Source organism: Oncorhynchus gorbuscha, linkage group LG14 (genome assembly GCF_021184085.1).
Source record: "Oncorhynchus gorbuscha isolate QuinsamMale2020 ecotype Even-year linkage group LG14, OgorEven_v1.0, whole genome shotgun sequence".
In the NCBI taxonomy this organism is placed as follows: Eukaryota; Metazoa; Chordata; class Actinopteri; order Salmoniformes; family Salmonidae; genus Oncorhynchus; species Oncorhynchus gorbuscha.
In genome coordinates, this window is record NC_060186.1 from 30089708 (window position 1) to 30107953 (window position 18246).

General features: G+C 43.9%; 1 protein-coding gene across 4 annotated transcripts in view; it reads left to right on the forward strand.

The window, feature by feature from the left end:
- Positions 1-10598, forward strand: part of cfap54 (cilia and flagella associated protein 54) — a 149453-nt gene extending 138855 nt beyond the window's left edge. For all 4 annotated transcript variants that reach the window (XM_046297739.1, XM_046297740.1, XM_046297741.1 and 1 more), the window contains 2 exons: positions 9279-9362; positions 9973-10598. In XM_046297739.1, the coding sequence (XP_046153695.1) occupies positions 9279-9362; positions 9973-10092 (204 nt within the window). In that variant the 3' untranslated portion in view covers positions 10093-10598. The remainder of the gene's footprint in view (positions 1-9278; positions 9363-9972) is intronic.
- The last annotated feature ends 7648 nt before the right edge of the window (positions 10599-18246 follow it).

The window sequence follows — 18246 nt, forward strand, 5'->3', positions numbered from 1 at the left end:
CACAAATGTTCTATAGGTTTGAGGTCAGGGCTTTGTGATGGCCACTCCAATACCTTGACTTTGTTGTCCTTATGCCAATTTTCCACAACATTGGCAGTATGCTTGGTCATTGTCCATTTGGAAGACCCATTTACGACCAAGCTTTAACTTCCTGACTGATGTCTTGAGATGTTGCTTCAATAAATCCACATAATATTCCTACCTCATGATGCCATCTATTTTGTGAAGTCCCTCCAGCAGCAAAGCACCCCCAAAACATGATGCTGCCACCCCAGTGCTTCATGGTTGGGATGGTGTCTTCGGCTTGCAAGCCTCCCCCTTTTTCCTCCAAACATAATGATGGTCATTATGGCCAAACAGTTCTATTTTTGTCTCATCAGAACAGAGAACATTTCTCCAATCTTTGTCCCCATGTGCAGTTGCAAACCGTAGTCTGGATTGTTTTATGGTGGTTTTGGAGCAGTGGCTTCTTCCTTGCTGAGTGGTCTTTCAGGTTATGTCGATATGGGAGTTGTTTTACTGTGGATATAGATACTTTTGTAGCTGTTTCCTCCAGCATCTTCACAAGGTCCTTTGCTGTTGTTCTGGGATCGATTTGCACTTTTCGCACCAAAGTACGTTCATCTCTAGGAGACAGAACGCGTCTCCTTCCTCAGCGGAATGACGGCTGCGTGGACCCATGGTGTTTATACTTGCGAGTTATTGTTTGTACAGATGAATGTGGTACCTTCAGGCGTTTTGAATTTGCTCCCAAGGTTGAACCAGACTTGTGGAGGTCTACAATTTTTTAAAATCTCATTCTTGGCTGATTTCTTTTGATTTTCCCATGATGACAAGCAACGATGTACTGAGTTTGAAGGTAGGCCTTGAAATACATCCACAGGTACACCTCCAATTGACTCAAATTATGTCAATTAGCCTATCAGAAGCTTCTAAAGCCATGACATCATTTTCACATCATTTTCTGGAATTTTCCAAGCTGTTTCAAGGCACAGTCAACTGAGTTAATGTAAACTTCTGACCCACTGGAATTGTGATACAGTGAAATCATCTGTCTGTAAACAATTACTTAAAATTATTTGTGTCATGCACAAAGTAGATGTCCTAACCGACTTGCCAAAACTATAGTTTGTTAACAAGAAATTTGTGGAGTGGTTGAATAACGAGTTTTAATGACTCCAACCTAAGTGTATGTAAATAAGGTATTTCTGTTTTTATTTTTAACAAATTTTCTAAAATGTCTAAACCTGTTTTCGCTTCGTCATTATGGGGTATGTGTGTGGATTGATGGGGTGGGGACTATATAATCCATTTTGGAATAAGGCTGTAATGTAACAAAAAGTTGTGGAAGAAGTTGAGGGTTCGGAAATACTTTATAAATGCACTGTATATTTTGTGCGTAAAGGCTCTCCAAAACAGTTTTTTTAATGGTTTATACGTACTTTCCTAACACTAAAATTTGCCTAATAAATCTAAAAGTATTTTTAATCTACCAATTGGTGTTAAAACTATATTTGGATTGATTTCTTTCAGGGATCCCTATTTTCTGAACCTGTTCTCACAATGTATTCTCGTCTGTCGACAAATTTCTAATTAGAGGTACACCATATTTAAAGGAATGGTTTAAGATAAATACACTGAAAACCCTATTTAATGAAATCTCCACAAGAAAATCTGTTTACCAGCAATGGGAGGGTTTTCAGCAGTTGAATGACATTTATTCAGTGTGCGCAAGGGAACCACGCCTGCAAAGCCTGTTACTTACCTTCAGAAGGTAAGTCTTAATACCAACTGCTGAGAAGTGCGTAGGAAAGGCATCAATTCCTAAATTGGAATCAGGCACAATATGCATAATATTTTTACAATTTGTCATGCATGTGAACTCAAAATAGTGTATTTTAATTGGTACATTGCTGCCATCATCATTCCCTGTGTATACAAACGTAAAACAATCAGTAGTCTAGCCCCCCTTGAGTTTCTTGAAAGAGCAGCCAAGGAAGTGAGAGAAGGTAAGACTCTGTTCGAGCAGCAGCAAGGGATGAACAAATGTACTGAATAAAACTAAAGAGCTACATTGACAAAAAATAAAAAGTAGATGTACCTGTGCGAAAGAGAGGCTATGATAGAGTAGCAGAGGACCACAAGGTCCGATGACATGGAGTCTGAGCTTGATAAAGAGAGGCTGTGACAGGGTAGAAGAGGAATAAAACAAACATACAGTCAATAATACAGTATAAACAAGTTTATATACGATGTGAGCAAATGAGGTGAGATAAGGGAGGTAAAGGCAAAAAAAAGGCCATGGTGGCAAAGTAAATACAATATAGCAAGTAAAACACTGGAATGGTAGATTTGCAGTGGAAGAATGTGCAAAGGAGCAAAATAAATAAATACAGTAGAGAAGGAGGTAGTTTGGGCTAAATTATAGGTGGGCTATGTACAGGTGCAGTAATCTGTGAGCTGCTCTGACAGTTGTTGCTTAAAGCTAGTGAGGGAGATAAGTGTTTCAAGTTTCAGAGATTTTTGAAGTTCGTTCCAGTCATTGGCAGCAGAGAACTGGAAGGAGAGGCGGCCAAGGAAAGAATTGGTTTTGGGTGTGACCAGAGAGATATACCTGCTGGAGCGCGTGCTACAGGTGGGTGCTGCTATGGTGACCAGTGAGCTGAGATAAGGGGGGACTTTACCTAGCAGGGTCTTGTAGATGACATGGAGCCAGTGGGTTTGGCGACGAGCATGAAGCGAGGGCCAGCCAACGAGAGCGTACAGGTCGCAATGGTGGGTAGTATATGGGGCTTTGGTGACAAAACGGATTGCACTGTGAATAGACTGCATCCAATTTGTTGAGTATGGTATTGGAGGCTATTTTGTAAATGACATCGCCGAAGTCGAGGATTGGTAGGATGGTCAGTTTTACAAGGGTATGTCTGGCAGCATGAGTGAAGGATGCTTTGTTGCGAAATAGGAAGCGAATTCTAGATTTAACTTTGGATTGGAGATGTTTGATGTGGGTCTGAAAGGAGAGTTTACAGTCTAACCAGACACCTAGGTATTTGTAGTTGTCCACGTATTCCAAGTCAGAGCCGTCCAGTGTGGTGATGTTGGACAGGCGGGCAGGTGCATGCAGCGATCGGTTGAAGAGCATGCATTTAGTTTTACTTGTATTTAAGAGCAATTGGAGGCCACGGAAGGAGAGTTGTACGGCATTGAAGCTTGCCTGGAGGGTTGTTAATACAGTGTCCAAAGAGGGACCAGAAGTATACAGAATGGTGTTGTCTGCGTAGAGGTGGATCAGAGACTCACCAGCAGCAAGAGCGACATCATTGATATATACAGAGAAGAGAGTCGGTCCAAGAATTGAACCCTGTGGCACCCCCATAGAGACTGCCAGAGGTCCGGACAGCAGACCCTCCGATTTGACACACTGAACTCTATCAGAGAAGTAGTTGGTGAACCAGGCGAGGCAATCATTTGAGAAACCAAGGCTGTTGAGTCTGCCAATGTCAATCACCAAATCCTCAGAGTCGAAAGCCTTGGCCAGATCAATGAATACGGCTGCACAGTAATGTTTCTTATCGATGGTGGTTAAGATATCGTTTAGGACCTTGTGCGTGGCTGAGGTGCACCCATGACCAGCTCTGAAACCAGATTGCATAGCAGAGAAGGTATGGTGAGATTCGAAATGGTCGGTAATCTGTTTGTTGACTTGGCTTTCGAAGACCTTAGAAAGGCAGGGTAGGATAGATATAGGTCTGTAGCAGTTTGGGTCAAGAGTGTCCCCCCTTTGAAGAGGTGGATGACCGCAGCTGCTTTCCAGTCTTTGGGAATCTTAGACGACACGAAAGAGAGGTTAAACAAGCTAGTAATAGGGGTGGCAACAATTTCGGCAGATAATTTTAGAAAGAAAGGGTCTAGATTGTCTAGCCCGGCTGATTTGTAGGGGTCCAGATTTTGCAGCTCTTTCAGAACATCAGCTGACTGGATTTGGGAGAAGGAGAAATGGGGAAGGCTTGGGCGAGTTGCTGTGGGGGGTGCAGTGCTGTTGACCCGGGTAGGAGTAGCCAGGTGGAAAACATGGCCAGCCGTAGAAAAATGCTTATTGATATTCTCAATTATGGTGGATTTATCAGTGGTGACAGTGTTTCCCATCTTCAGTGCAGTGGGCAGCTGGGAGGAGGTGTTCTTATTCTCCATGGACTTTAGTGTTCCAGAACTTTTTTGAGTTAGTGTTGCAGGAAGCAAATTTCTGCTTGAAAAAGCTAACCTTGGCTTTTCTAACTGCCTGTGTATAATGGTTTCTAGCTTCCCTGAACAGCTGCATATCACGGGGGCTGTTCGATGCTAATGCAGAACGCCATAGGATGTTTTTGTGTTGGTTAATGGCAGTCAGGTCTGGGGAGAACCAGGGGCTATATCTGTTCCTGGTTCTAAATTTCTTGAATGGGGCATGCTTATTTAAGATGGTTAGGAAAGCATTTTTTTTAAATAACCAGGCATCCTCTACTGACGGGATGAGATCAATATCCTTCCAGGATACGCCGGCCAGGTCGATTAGAAAGGCCTGCTCGCTGAAGTGTTTCAGGGAGAGTTTGACAGTGATGAGTGGAGGTCATTTGACCGCTGACCCATTACGGATGCAGGCAATGAGGCAGTGATTGCTGAGATCTTGGTTGAAGACAGCAGAGGTGTATTTAGAGGGTAAGTTGGTTAGGATGATATCTATGAGGGTGCCCGTGTTTAAGGCTTTGGGGAGGTACCTGGTAGGTTCATTGATAATTTGTGTGAGATTGAGGGCATCAAGTTTAGATTGTAGGATGGCTGGGGTGTTAAGCATGTTCCAGTTTATGTCGCCTAGCAGCACCAGCTCTGAAGATAGATGGGGGGCAATCAGTTCACATATGGTGTCCAGAGCACAGCTGGGGGCAGAGGGTGGTCTATAGCAGGCGGCAACAGTGAGAGACTTGTTTTTAGAGAGGTGGATTTTTAAAAGTAGAAGTTCAAATTGTTTGGGTACAGACCTGGATAGTAGGACAGAACTCTACAGGCTATTTTGCAGTAGATTGCAACACCGCCCCCTTTGGCAGTTCTATCTTGTCTGAAAATGTTGTAGTTTGGGATGAAAATGTCAGAATTTTTGGTGGTCTTCCTAAGCCAGGATACAGACACAGCTAGAACATCCGGGTTGGCAGAGTGTGGTAAAGCAGTGAATAGAACAAACTTAGGGAGGAGGCTTCTAATGCATGAAACCAAGACTATTATGGTTACGGAAGTCATCAAAAGAGAGCGCCTGGGGAAAAGGAGTGGAGCTAGGCACTGCAGGACCTGGATTCACCTCTACATCGCCAGAGGACGAGTAGGATAAGGGTACGGCTAAAAGCAATAAGAATTGGTCGTCTCGAATGTCTGGAACAGAGAGTAAAAGGAGGTTTCTGGGGGCGATAAAATAGCTTCAAGGTATAATGTACAGACAAAGGTATGGTAGGATGTGAATACAGTGGAGGTAAACTTAGGTATTGAGTGATGATGAGAGAGATATTGTCTCTCGAAACATCATTGAAACCAGGAGATGTCATTGCATGTGTGGGTGGTGGAACTAATAGGTTGGATAAGGTATAGTGAGCAGGACTCGAGGCTCTACAGTGAAATAAGCCAATAAACACTAACCAGAACAGCAATGGACAAGGCATATTGACATTAAGGAGAGGCATGCTTAGTCGAGTGATCAAAAGGGTCCAGTGAGTAGTGAGGTTGGTTGGGGTCACGGCGATTTAGACAGCTAGCATAGGATGGAGGTCTTTGATTAGCCACCTCGTGCGTTTCCGTCGGTAGGATTAGTGGGGTTCCGTGTGGTAGAGGGGATGAATACAATTCACACACAAAAAAACAAACAATAGATATAGTTATAGAGGCCCAAGAAAAAATGTAAACAAAAAAGTAAATGGTCCGATAGGTCTAATCAGCTGCTATCTGAAAAGACAGCTAACGATTAGCGGACCGCAGATGGGCGTTCAGGTAACGTCGCGACGGAGGAGCCAGCCGGATAACTCCCCGGGAAGATAACGTTGGTAGTCCAGTTGTGAAGGCCCGGTGGGGCTCCGCGTTGGCAGTAAACCGGGTCCGGACAGGTGATTGTAGCCCAGGAGTGATTGATGGAACTCTTCAGCTGGCTAGCTCCGGAATAATTGATGTTTGCTCCGGAATCGACGAAAGCCGGATAGCAGCTAGCTAGCTGCGAGATCCAGGTATAAATGTCCAGAGTTAGCGGTTGAAATCCAGGGACATGGAGAGAAAAATAGGTCCGGTATGTTCCGGTCTGAGCCGCGCCGTACAAAACTGCCGATAGATTTTCGAGCGAAACCGTGGTTAGCTGAATACTAATGATTAGCCAGTAAAGAAGCTAGCTAGCTTCTGATTAGCTTCAGGCTAGCTTCTGGCTAGCTTCTGGATTAGCTTCTGTGGATGATTTCAGATTTGAGGTAAATAATACTTTATTTTTTATAAATATAAATTGGTGAGGCGGGTTGCAGGAGAGTGTTTTGAAGATGGAAATGGAAAATAAAAACTTTATATATAAAAAGGTATGTGAAGAAAGTTGTAAATATATATATATATATATATATATATATATATATACGGGACACGACAAGACGAGGACAAAAGACGTCTGAACTGCTATGCCATTTTGGAACACCTGAGTTTTCAAAAGAGGAGATTTGTATAAACCTCGCTGTCTGTTTCAATATTGAAATTCGATCTCCAGTTGTCCTGTAGTAATGAACGTGCAGGGGTCGGGAGTCTGGCAAGACAGGGAGGAATTGGCATCATTTTCATGGATATATAAAGAAATGTCCACAGAAAATAGGTCAAACAAAGCTAAATGCAGCTAGTTTGCAGTCTTTCCTTTTTCAGTTTGAAGTGATTGTGTTAGCTGTGTTGTTGGCTAGCTCCTCTGAACAACAATGTCCTGACAAGAGAGCACATTTTCTATGCCAGGTAAAATCGTGTATCATTAGCTCATTGTTATAGATGTATCCAAATAAATGTCACTCGAAACAGCTTAAACAAATGCAAATGCAGCAACTTTGTTGTTATTTTGGCTGCACTGTTTGACATGACTGTAAATTATCCGTAGTTGGCTAACTAGCAAGCAAGGGATAAGGACGTTGCCAGCCAGTATGGCAATAGAACGATTGGGTCACATCCATAGATACAGAACAAAAAGACTTGACGACTGGGTCGCTTTTCTGGCAGCCGAACCGATAAAACGAACGACCAGCTGGCTTGGATAGCAACCTTCGATTTGTGTATGTCACGCCCTGGTTTGGTTTGGTCAGGGGGTGATTTGGGGTGGGCATTCTATGTTTTGTTTTCTATGATTTTGTGTTTCTATGTTTTGGCAGGGTATGGTTCTCAATCCGGGACAGCTGTCTATCGTTGTCTCTGATTAGGAACCATACTTAGGTAGCCCCTTTTCCCTCCTTTCGTTGTGGGTAGTTAACTTTGTTTGTGGCACTAATGCCCTGTAAGCTTCACGGATGTTTTTTCGCTTGTTGTTTTGTTGGGGACATTTTGAAATAAAAAATAAAATGTACGCTCACCACGCTGCACCTTGGGTCTTCTTCCAGCAACGGCCTTGACAGTATATCTCGTGGAAGGATAAAATAGTATGAATAAATTCATAAAAGAATATGTTTTTATTAACATACTGTACCAGTCAGAAGTTTGGACACACCTACTCATTTCAGGGTTTTTCTTTATTTTTTGTATTTTCTACAGCGTAGAATAATAGTGAAGACATCAAAACTATGAAACAACACATATGGAAACATATAGTAACCAAAAAAGGTGTTTATCAAATCTAAATATGTTTTATTTTTTAGATTCTTCAAAGTAGCCACCCTTTGCCATGATGACAGCTTTGCACACTCTTGGCATTCTCTCCACCAGCTTCACCTGGAATTCTTTTCCAACAGTCTTGAAGGAGTTCCCACATATGCTGAGCACTTGTTGCCCAAAATAGGGCTATCTTCTGTATACACCCCTATAGTGTCTCAAAACAACTGATTGCCTCAAACGCATTAAGAAGGATAGAAATTCCACAAATGAACTTTTAACAAGGCACACCTATTTATTGAAATGTATTCCAGGTGACTACCTCATGAAGCTGGTTGAGAGAATGTCAAAGTGTGCAAAGCTGTCATCAAAGCAAAGGGTGGCTACTTTGAAGAATCTCAGATATAACATATATGTCTTCACTATGAAAAACCCTGGAACGAGTAGGTGTGTCCAAACCTTTGACTGGTAGTGTATGTAGAAAGAAAGAATACTATATTTCCCTTGATCTAGTGATGCTGAATGTAAAAAATGGCTCAACATGCCCCACTCTCCCCTTCTTCAAACTATTTTTACTTAGTTACTTTATGCCACTGCACGTTAATGCTATGGGGACAGGGATTTTCCTACCACACACTCTTCTGGATACACTTTCTGAAAAGAATAGTAAAAAGGTCTCAAATGGACTTGAATTGTCAACAGCAGTGTTTAATTTGAGCCGGATACTGACGCAACAGGATCAGGCACCTCTCCGTTTTGGACTGTCCGGTACTTCTCGTGGCATGAAAAATAATTGTAACTTTTTGCAATGTAAACATTTAAATAAAAGCAAATAAAGATCATTCAAGTTGACTCTTTGTTAATTCTCCTGCCCCCACAAAAACAATGTGATGTGATAAAGTAGACCAGGCCTAATACTCTAAGAGTTGATTTGGATTGGACCGGGCCAGATTTACGCAACATTGTAATCTATGTTTGAGACCAACGCGTGGCTGTGTGAGAAGCGCGCCAGTATCTCTCATATAACTAGAATGAGATTCACTTTCTATGATCTCTCGTCCGCTCTGCTCTGTTTCCACACACCTAGGCCTAGGCTATTGATCGATTCAAGACAAGGTCGTTTTGGTCAGTGTCAAAGTAGCCTGCCATTTCCATCATTTGTGTGGTATTAAAAAATATCCTGTCTCCAGTCATCTAAAATGATGTAGAATTGCATTAAATGTGTTTATAGAAGGCCAACATTTTCCTAGACCCTAGGCTACTAAAAATGTTCCTCATGTGTGCAACTTCTGTAAATGCCTCTACTCTTCTGCTCTATACCACTACGCAAATGTAGCACTCACTTTTGTTCCGTCACCTCCCCATTTACAAATTAAGCACTGGTCAAACGTGCATGTAAGTGAATCTACCTGTAAATGAGTACATGTTTTGTTGGTTGGTTGTTTCAGATGCTACAGGAGCAGACCAGGTGCTGCTGTGCTGCTATAAAGGACTTACTGCAGCCTGGTTCAGAGGCAGCTGTTCTCACTGAGGTAGGCTAAACACACCACACACTGATTCAACACCCCCCAAAGTTCACATACCAGTAAGGGGTTAACTTGTTTAGTGGAAATTACCACTAAGGACTCAAAGTTAAATGAACAGATCTTTATTTTCAAGGCCAGAGAGGTTACAACAAGCTTCATAATCAAAGTACAAGTCTGTAAGAAGCTCTGAAGGGATGCTCTCCCTTTGCACTTTTTATACTCATGCACAAACTAGGTGTCTCTGCTCTCAGGGTGCAATAGGCTGATCATGACCTTACACACATAGTTTCTAGGTGTTGGGCCAAAGTAACAATGTGTTCCTTTGTTTCTGTCCTATCAGTCCCCTCCCTGAGAACAGTCCCAGAACATCCTAACACAATAATCAGGAAACAACACGCTACATGTAGTCACACATTTACAGAGGACACTAAACATGTCCATTACACTTACACAAACCTAAGATATACTGTACTGTTGATGTTTTACTATGGCTTGAATGTGTGAAACATTTGATCTTATGCCTCTTCCATGGCATTTTTGTTACCCGTTTACCCTGTTAAGGTTGTTAGACATGCAGATATTACTTGAGAAATGATTCCCTCCCTCTGCGTGCCAGGTTCCGTTTGAGGCCAGCCTACATAGCCTGTGTGATCTGGAGCGCTGCTTCAACCCAACCAGTGGAGCCATTGTGGAGGGAAACACACTGATAACATGGCTCATCTCCCTGCTCGTCTGATACCCTATCCAGTCTATGGACCGGCACAGCACCATAGAAAAAGACAAACCCAATGTCAGGAATCAAATGGCCAAGACCAAAGATAGCATATTGCACCTACCTAGCAAAGTGACTTCACCAGATTCTTTCACTCTGAAATAAATGAGCATAGATAAAGATGATTTTTGCAAAAACTAAAATTCAAGCACTTTTCATTTCTTATTCTTTATTAATGTATATGATTAAGCTCACAAATCAAATGTATATGAAAAGGCTCATGTGTTGTCATAAAATACAAATTGGACCTCTTAGAACAGCAGTGGTAAAGTTTCCTATGACTCTGGTTTCCCCAACTGGCGGGCTGAATTTGGCTCGCAGATGGTTTTATTTAGCCCCGCAAGCTTGTTGCTCAATATAGTTGATTATCCCTGCTAGAACTCCTCTGATTGAAGGTCCCAAATAAAAATTGCCTTTGAATAACTAAAACATGACCCATAATATTTTTTACACTATTAAAGATGCTCAGTATTGAAGAAACGGCACCTTTTCTTTCATCTCTAACTATCAGGAAGCCTGAATGAACAGGTTGAGTGGGCGGGGAGCTTATATTCATGAGCTCGCCTTAACTGACAGTTGTTGGAAGCACCCTAGTGATCGTTGCCAGGTAACAAGGGAAACAATGGGCCACATGTCATTCCGAGCCTAAATAGTATACCTCACCCCATTTTCTCTGCAAAATGCTCATGGTCAACAGAGCTGATCATGAACTGTTGGATATCAGACAAAACAGCAGCAATACAGAATTGCATTTATCAGACATTTATTTGAAATCTTTCATAGCCAAGATATTGATCAACACTCATGAGAAATAAAAGGTTAAAATCATGGCAAAACATCATTTGACAGTAACAAAAATATATGTACAGTGGGGAGAAGTATTTGATACACTGCCGATTGTGCAGGTTTCCCTACACAAAGTATGTAGAGGTCTGTCATTTTTATCATAGGTACACTTCAACTGTGAGAAACGGAATCTGAAACAAAAATCCAGAAAAATCACATTGTATGATTTAAGTAATTAATTTGCATTTTATTGCATGCCATAAGTATTTGATACATCAGAAAAGCAGAACTTAATATTTGGTACAGAAACCTTTGTTTGCAATTACAGAGATCATACGTTTCCTGTAGTTCTTGACCAGCTTTGTATCAAATCAAAATCAAATTTTATTTGTCACATACACATGGTTAGCAGATGTTAATGCGAGTGTAGCGAAATGCTTGTGCTTCTAGTTCCGACAATGCAGTGATAACCAACAAGTAATCTAACTAACAATTCCAAAACTACTGTCTTATACACAGTGTAAGGGGATAAGGAACATGTACATAAGGATATATGAATGAGTGATGGTACAGAGCAGCATACAGTAGATGGTATCGAGTACAGTATATACATATGAGATGAGTGTGTAGACAAAGTAAACAAAGTGGCATAGTTAAAGTGGCTAGTGATACATGTGTTACATAAGGATGCAGTCGATGTTGTAGAGTACAGTATATACATATGCATATGAGATGAATAATGTAGGGTAAGTAACATTATATAAGGTAGCATTGTTTAAAGTGGCTAGTGATATATTTACATCATTTCCCATCAATTCCCATTATTAAAATGGCTGGAGTTGGGTCAGTGTCAATGACAGTGTGTTGGCAGCAGCCACTCAATGTTAGTGGTGGCTATTTAACAGTCTGATGGCCTTGAGATAGAAGCTGTTTTCAGTCTCTCGGTCCCAGCTTTGATGCACCTGTACTGACCTCGCCTTCTGGATGATAGCGGGGTGAACAGGCAGTGGTTCGGGTGGTTGATGTCCTTGATGATCTTTATGGCCTTCCTGTAACAACGGGTGGTGTAGGTGTCCTGGAGGGCAGGTAGTTTGCCCCCGGTGATGCGTTGTGCAGTCCTCACTACCCTCTGGAGAGCCTTACGGTTGAGGGCGGAGCAGTTGCCGTACCAGGCGGTGATACAGCCCGCCAGGATGCTCTCGATTGTGCATCTGTAGAAGTTTGTGAGTGCTTTTGGTGACAAGCCGAATTTCTTCAGCCTCCTGAGGTTGAATAGGCGCTGCTGCGCCTTCTTCACGACGCTGTCAGTGTGAGTGGACCAATTCAGTTTGTCTGTGATGTGTATGCCGAGGAACTTAAAACTAGCTACCCTCTCCACTACTGTTCCATCGATGTGGATAGGGGGTGTTCCCTCTGCTGTTTCCTGAAGTCCACAATCATCTCCTTAGTTTTGTTGACGTTGAGTGTGAGGTTATTTTCCTGACACCACACTCCAAGGGCCCTCACCTCCTCCCTGTAGGCCGTCTCGTCGTTGTTGGTAATCAAGCCTACCACTGTTGTGTCGTCCGCAAACTTGATGATTGAGTTGGAGGCGTGCGTGGCCACGCAGTCGTGGGTGAACAGGGAGTACAGGAGAGGGCTCAGAACGCACCCTTGTGGGGCCCCCGTGTTGAGGATCAGCGGGGAGGAAATGTTGTTGCCTACCCTCACCACCTGGGGGCGGCCCGTCAGGAAGTCCAGTACCCAGTTGCACAGGGCGGGGTCGAGACCCAGGGTCTCGAGCTTGATGACGAGCTTGGAGGGTACTATGGTGTTGAATGCCGAGCTGTAGTCGATGAACAGCATTCTCACATAGGTATTCCTCTTGTCCAGGTGGGTTAGGGCAGTGTGCAGTGTGGTTGAGATTGCATCGTCTGTGGACCTATTTGGGCGGTAAGCAAATTGGAGTGGGTCTAGGGTGTCAGGTAGGGTGGAGGTGATATGGTCCTTGACTAGTCTCTCAAAGCACTTCATGATGACGGAAGTGAGTGCTACGGGGCGGTAGTCGTTTAGCTCAGTTACCTTAGCTTTCTTGGGAACAGGAACAATGGTGGCCCTCTTGAAGCATGTGGGAACAGCAGACTGGTATAGGGATTGATTGAATATGTCCGTAAACACACCGGCCAGCTGGTCTGCGCATGCTCGGAGGGCGCGGCTGGGGATGCCGTCTGGGCCTGCAGCCTTGCGAGGGTTAACACGTTTAAATGTCTTACTCACCTCGGCTGCAGTGAAGGAGAGACCGCATGTTTCCGTTGCAGGCCGTGTCAGTGGCACTGTATTGTCCTCAAAGCGGGCAAAAAAGTTATTTAGTCTGCCTGGGAGCAAGACATCCTGGTCCGTGACTGGGCTGGATTTCATCTTGTAGTCCGTGATTGACTGTAGACCCTGCCACATGCCTCTTGTGTCTGAGCCATTGAATTGAGATTCCACTTTGTCTCTGTACTGACGCTTAGCTTGTTTGATAGCCTTACGGAGGGAATAGCTGCACTGTTTGTATTCAGTCATGTTGCCAGAAACCTTGCCCTGATTAAAAGCAGTGGTTCGCGCTTTCAGTTTCACGCGAATGCTGCCATCAATCCACGGTTTCTGGTTAGGGAATGTTTTTATCGTTGCTATGGGAACGACATCTTCGACGCACGTTCTAATGAACTCGCACACCGAATCAGCGTATTCGTCAATATTCCCATCTGACGCAATACGAAACATGTCCCAGTCCACGTGATGGAAGCAGTCTTGGAGTGTGGAGTCAGCTTGTTCTGACCAGCGTTGGACAGACCTCAGCGTGGGAGCCTCTTGTTTTAATTTCTGTCTGTAGGCAGGGATCAGCAAAATGGAGTCGTGGTCAGCTTTTCCGAAAGGGGGGCGGGGCAGGGCCTTATATGCGTCGCGGAAGTTAGAGTACACACTGCAGCAGGGATTTTGGCCCACTCCTCCATACAGACCTTCTCCAGATCCTTCAGGTTTCAGGGCTATCGCTGGGCAATACGGACTTTCAGCTCCCTCCAAAGATTTTCTATTGGGTTCAGGTCTGGAGACTGGCTAGGCCACTCCAGGACCTTGAGATGCTTCTTACGGAGCCACTCCTTAGTTGCTCTGGCTGTGAGTTTTGGGTCGTTGTCATGCTAGAAGACCCAGACACGACCCATCTTCAATGCTCTTACTGAGGGAAGGAGGTTGTTGGCCAAGATCTCGTGATACATGGCCCCATCCATCCTCCCCTCCATACGGTGCAGTCGTCCTGTCCCCTTTGCAGAAAAGCATCCCCAAAGAATGATGTTTCCACCTCCATGCTTCACGGTTGGGATGGTGTTCTTGGGGTTGTACTCATCCTTCTTCTTCCTCCAAACATGGCGAGTGGAGTTTAGACCAAAAAGCTCTATTTTTGTCTTCTCCAATTCCTCCTCTGGATCATCCAGATGGTCATTGGCAAACTTCAGACAGGCCTGGACATGCGCTGGCTTGAGCAGGGGGACCTTGCGTGCGCTGCATGATTTTAATCCATGACGGAGTAGTGTGTTACTAATGGTTTTCTTTGAGTCTGTGGTCCCAGCTCTCTTCAGGTCATTGACCAGGTCCTGCCATGTAGTTCTGGGCTGATCCCTCACCTTCCTCATGATCATTGATGCCCCACGAGGTGAGATCTTGCATGGAGCCCCAGACCGAGGGTGATTGACCGTCATCTTTAACTTCTTCCATTTTCTAATAATTGCGCCAACAGTTGTTGCCTTCTCACCAAGCTGCTTGCTTATTGTCCTGTAGCCCATCCCAGCCTTGTGCAGGTCTACAATTTTACCCCTGATGTCCTTACACAGCTCTCTGGTCTTGGCTATTGTGGAGAGGTTGGAGTCTGTTTGATTGAGTGTGTGGACAGGTGTCTTTTATACAGGTAACGAGTTCAAACAGGTGCAGTTAATACAGGTAATGAGTGGAGAACAGGAGGGCTTCTTAAAGTAAAACTAACAGGTCTGTGAGAGCCGGAATTCTTACTGGTTGGGGGGTGATCAAATACTTATGTCATGCAAATGAATTACTTAAAAATCATACAATGTGATTTTCTGGATTTTTGTTTTAGATTCCGTCTCTCATAGTTGAAGTGTACCTATGATAAAAATTACAGACCTCTACATGCTTTGTAAGTACGAAACACTGCCGATTTTGCAGGTTATCAAATACTTGTTCTCCCCACTGTATATTGGAGTCATATGCCCAATATAGGCACCCCACCACCCTCCAGTTTGCAGGACCCCATAGACTTGTATATTTTGAACACTCATCTCCCGTCCAAATGCATTTTTTTGTAAATGATAATAATTTACCAAATGTGATATCATAACCTCAGCAAAAAAAGAAACGTCCCTTTTTCAGGACCCTGTCTTTCAAAGATAATTTGTAAAAATCCAAAAAACCTCACAGATCTTTATTGTGAAGGGTTTAAACACTGTTTCCCATGCTTGTTCAATGAACCATAAACAATTAATGAACATGCACCTGTATAACGGTCATTAAGACACTAACAGCTTACAGACGGTAGGCAATTAAGGTCACAGTTCTGAAAATGTAGAACACTAAAGAGGCCTTTCTACTGACCCTGATAAACAGTACAAGAAAGATGCCCAGGGTTCCTGCTCATCTGCGTGAACGTGCCATAGGCATGCTGCAAGGAGGCATGAGGATGTGCAGATGTGGCCAGGGCAATAAATTGCAATGTCCATACTGTGAGACGCCTAAGACAGCGCAACAGGGAGACAAGACGGACAGCTGATCGTCCTCGCAGTGGCAGACACCAGGAACGCACAATCCCTCCATCAGTGCTCAGATTGTCTGCAATAGGTTGAGAGAGGCTGGACTGAGGGCTTGTAGGCCTGTTGTAAGGCAGGTCCTCACCAGACATCACCGGCAACAACGTCGCCTATGTGCACAAATCCACCGTCGCTGGACCAGACAAGACGGTCAAAAAGTGCTCTTCACTGACGAGTACTGAGTCTGAATATGCAATATTTGGTATTGCATTTTTTTTTCAATGTTAGTATTTGGAATGTATGTGCCTGAAATTCTATTTTAAATGAATAACTATGCCTTACAGTATGTTGGGTCTGTCTTCACAGGCTTCACAGCATATCCCCCATTTGGCCTGTCTTTACAGGCTTCACAGGATATCCCCCCTTTGGCCTGTCTTTACAGGCTTCACAGCATATCCCCCCTTTGGCCTGTCTTCACAGGCTTCACAGCATATCCCCCCTTTGGCCTGTCTTTACAGGCTTCACTGCATATCCCCCCTTTGGCTTGTCTTTACAGGCTTCACAGCATATCCCCCTTTGGCCTGTCTTTACAGGCTTCACAGCATATCCCCCTTTGGCCTGTCTTTACAGGCTTCACAGCATATCCCCCCTTTGGCCTGTCTTCACAGGCTTCACAGCGTATCCCCCCTTTGGCCTGTCTTTACAGGCTTCACAGCATATCCCCCTTTTGCCTTGGGAAAGCTGATTTTGTATCACAGCATTCCTGCTGCGGTGGTTGCCTGGGAAGATGTGCAGACAGGGTAGATGTTGAATTTTCTAAAATGTCTATCATTACAGCTTGATGATAGTGGAAAGAAGAAAGGAGATGGAATGTGAAAGAGTAACAGAGGAAAATTCAAAGGCATTTCAACGTCATAGCTTTAGCCGGTGGTAACTTGTGGAATAGACACCGGCTGGAATGTGGTTTCAACTAATCAGCGTCCAGCATTAGACCCACCTGTTGTATAATTACCAGTTTGTTTGTGTTTGTTTGCTCATGGGAAAAGGGGGAACCAAGACAAGTCGCCCATGGGCATACACTACCCATAGGTAAACTTTGTTAAAAACACTAGTTAGAACTGGGCGGAGCACCCACTGTATTTTTGGTTAGTTAGCTGTTGTTGAAATAGGCTAGTCTAGTTTAGGGGTGTTTTTGAATAGTTACTATTTCTTTCCTTTGGTCCCGCTCAGCCCCTTTTCCTGCTCCTCCCCCCATTACCGTGTGTTTTCTAATAAACCATGTGTTTGATGGTAATTTAGTTGTCTGTGATTATTTCGTTCTCACTTTTACTTTTTCACTGTTATAATTTGCATGAGTTATGTTATGGGTCTCGTTACCATCTCCACTAGTCTGTCGGGCCAAAGGGGATTCGTAACACTCTGCTTGAGCTAACGGTTTTCTAAACAAAGCTGTATGATGTGCACATGTGATGACGGTTTTAAGGTCAAACATATTTAAATGAGTTCGCTACGATTATAAGACGCTAACATTGATGTGTAAAATGTCCGGCATTACGTGACGTTGCGTAATGTGGATGAGTTCATTGGCTGACATAATTGCAAGAGATCTGAACATTCTCAGATGGCGACAGAAGAGGACTATTGGGACAGAGACACAGAAAGGTGGGTTCCTGTGGAAGAATGGTGGTTGAAGAAGTTGACTAGAATGAGGAAAGCAGAGGGTGGAGATGGCGATGGGGTGTTGAAGAGATTGATGTCAAGGGCAAACAGTGAACCATGTGCCAGACCAAGTTCTGGAGGTGAAATGAAAGCGAATGAGGGTGAGATAAGTTAGGTGGAAGGTGTGGCGAAGAGCTCGGAGCCTTAGTCTGGCATTGATGGACATTATTTTTTATTTTTTTTAAGGATCTGGTCCAGTATGAGAACATTTAGGAGAAAGTAGATCCTTGCCTTTTGGTGGATCCATTTGTGGTTTCAGGATGGGTGGGGAAGGAGTTAGGTTCAGTGGAATCAGTGAAGGTAACCTGTAGTGGACTTGTTTGTGTTTCTTCTGTCCAGAGGGAGCGGGTGCTCCAACTTGTGTCGATCTGTTTCTTGCTTCACACTTTGGAATAGGGCATCATTGAAAGGAATTATATCTGGGGTAGCAATACGTGTGGAGGTGGAGAAATTGAAGTTGAAGATTCCTGGTATTTGTGACGCCTGCCTTTTGGTGTGACTCAGACCCGGTGATGAGCGTGGTGAAACAGAGGAGTCAGTCAAGAGTTTTTACCTGACAGTCATGTTAGGATATATCAGGTATCCGGTTAGAGCTTTTGTACCGAATCCACTACTCTGTTTCAGGTGCAACTTAATGGTCATGTTACAGCAGTGTGGAGGAGGGAGATGCCAAGATGTGGGAAGTGTGCCGGAGGGCATGGGACAGAGGATTGTGTAGTTTCGGGGGATAGAATTGTGTTTCAACGGTAGGGGGTGCTCATGTTGCTGGGGATCGGAGGTGTCCGGTGTGAGAGTCCGGTTGAGGTGGCCAGAGGCAGAAGGTGTTGTATGCTGA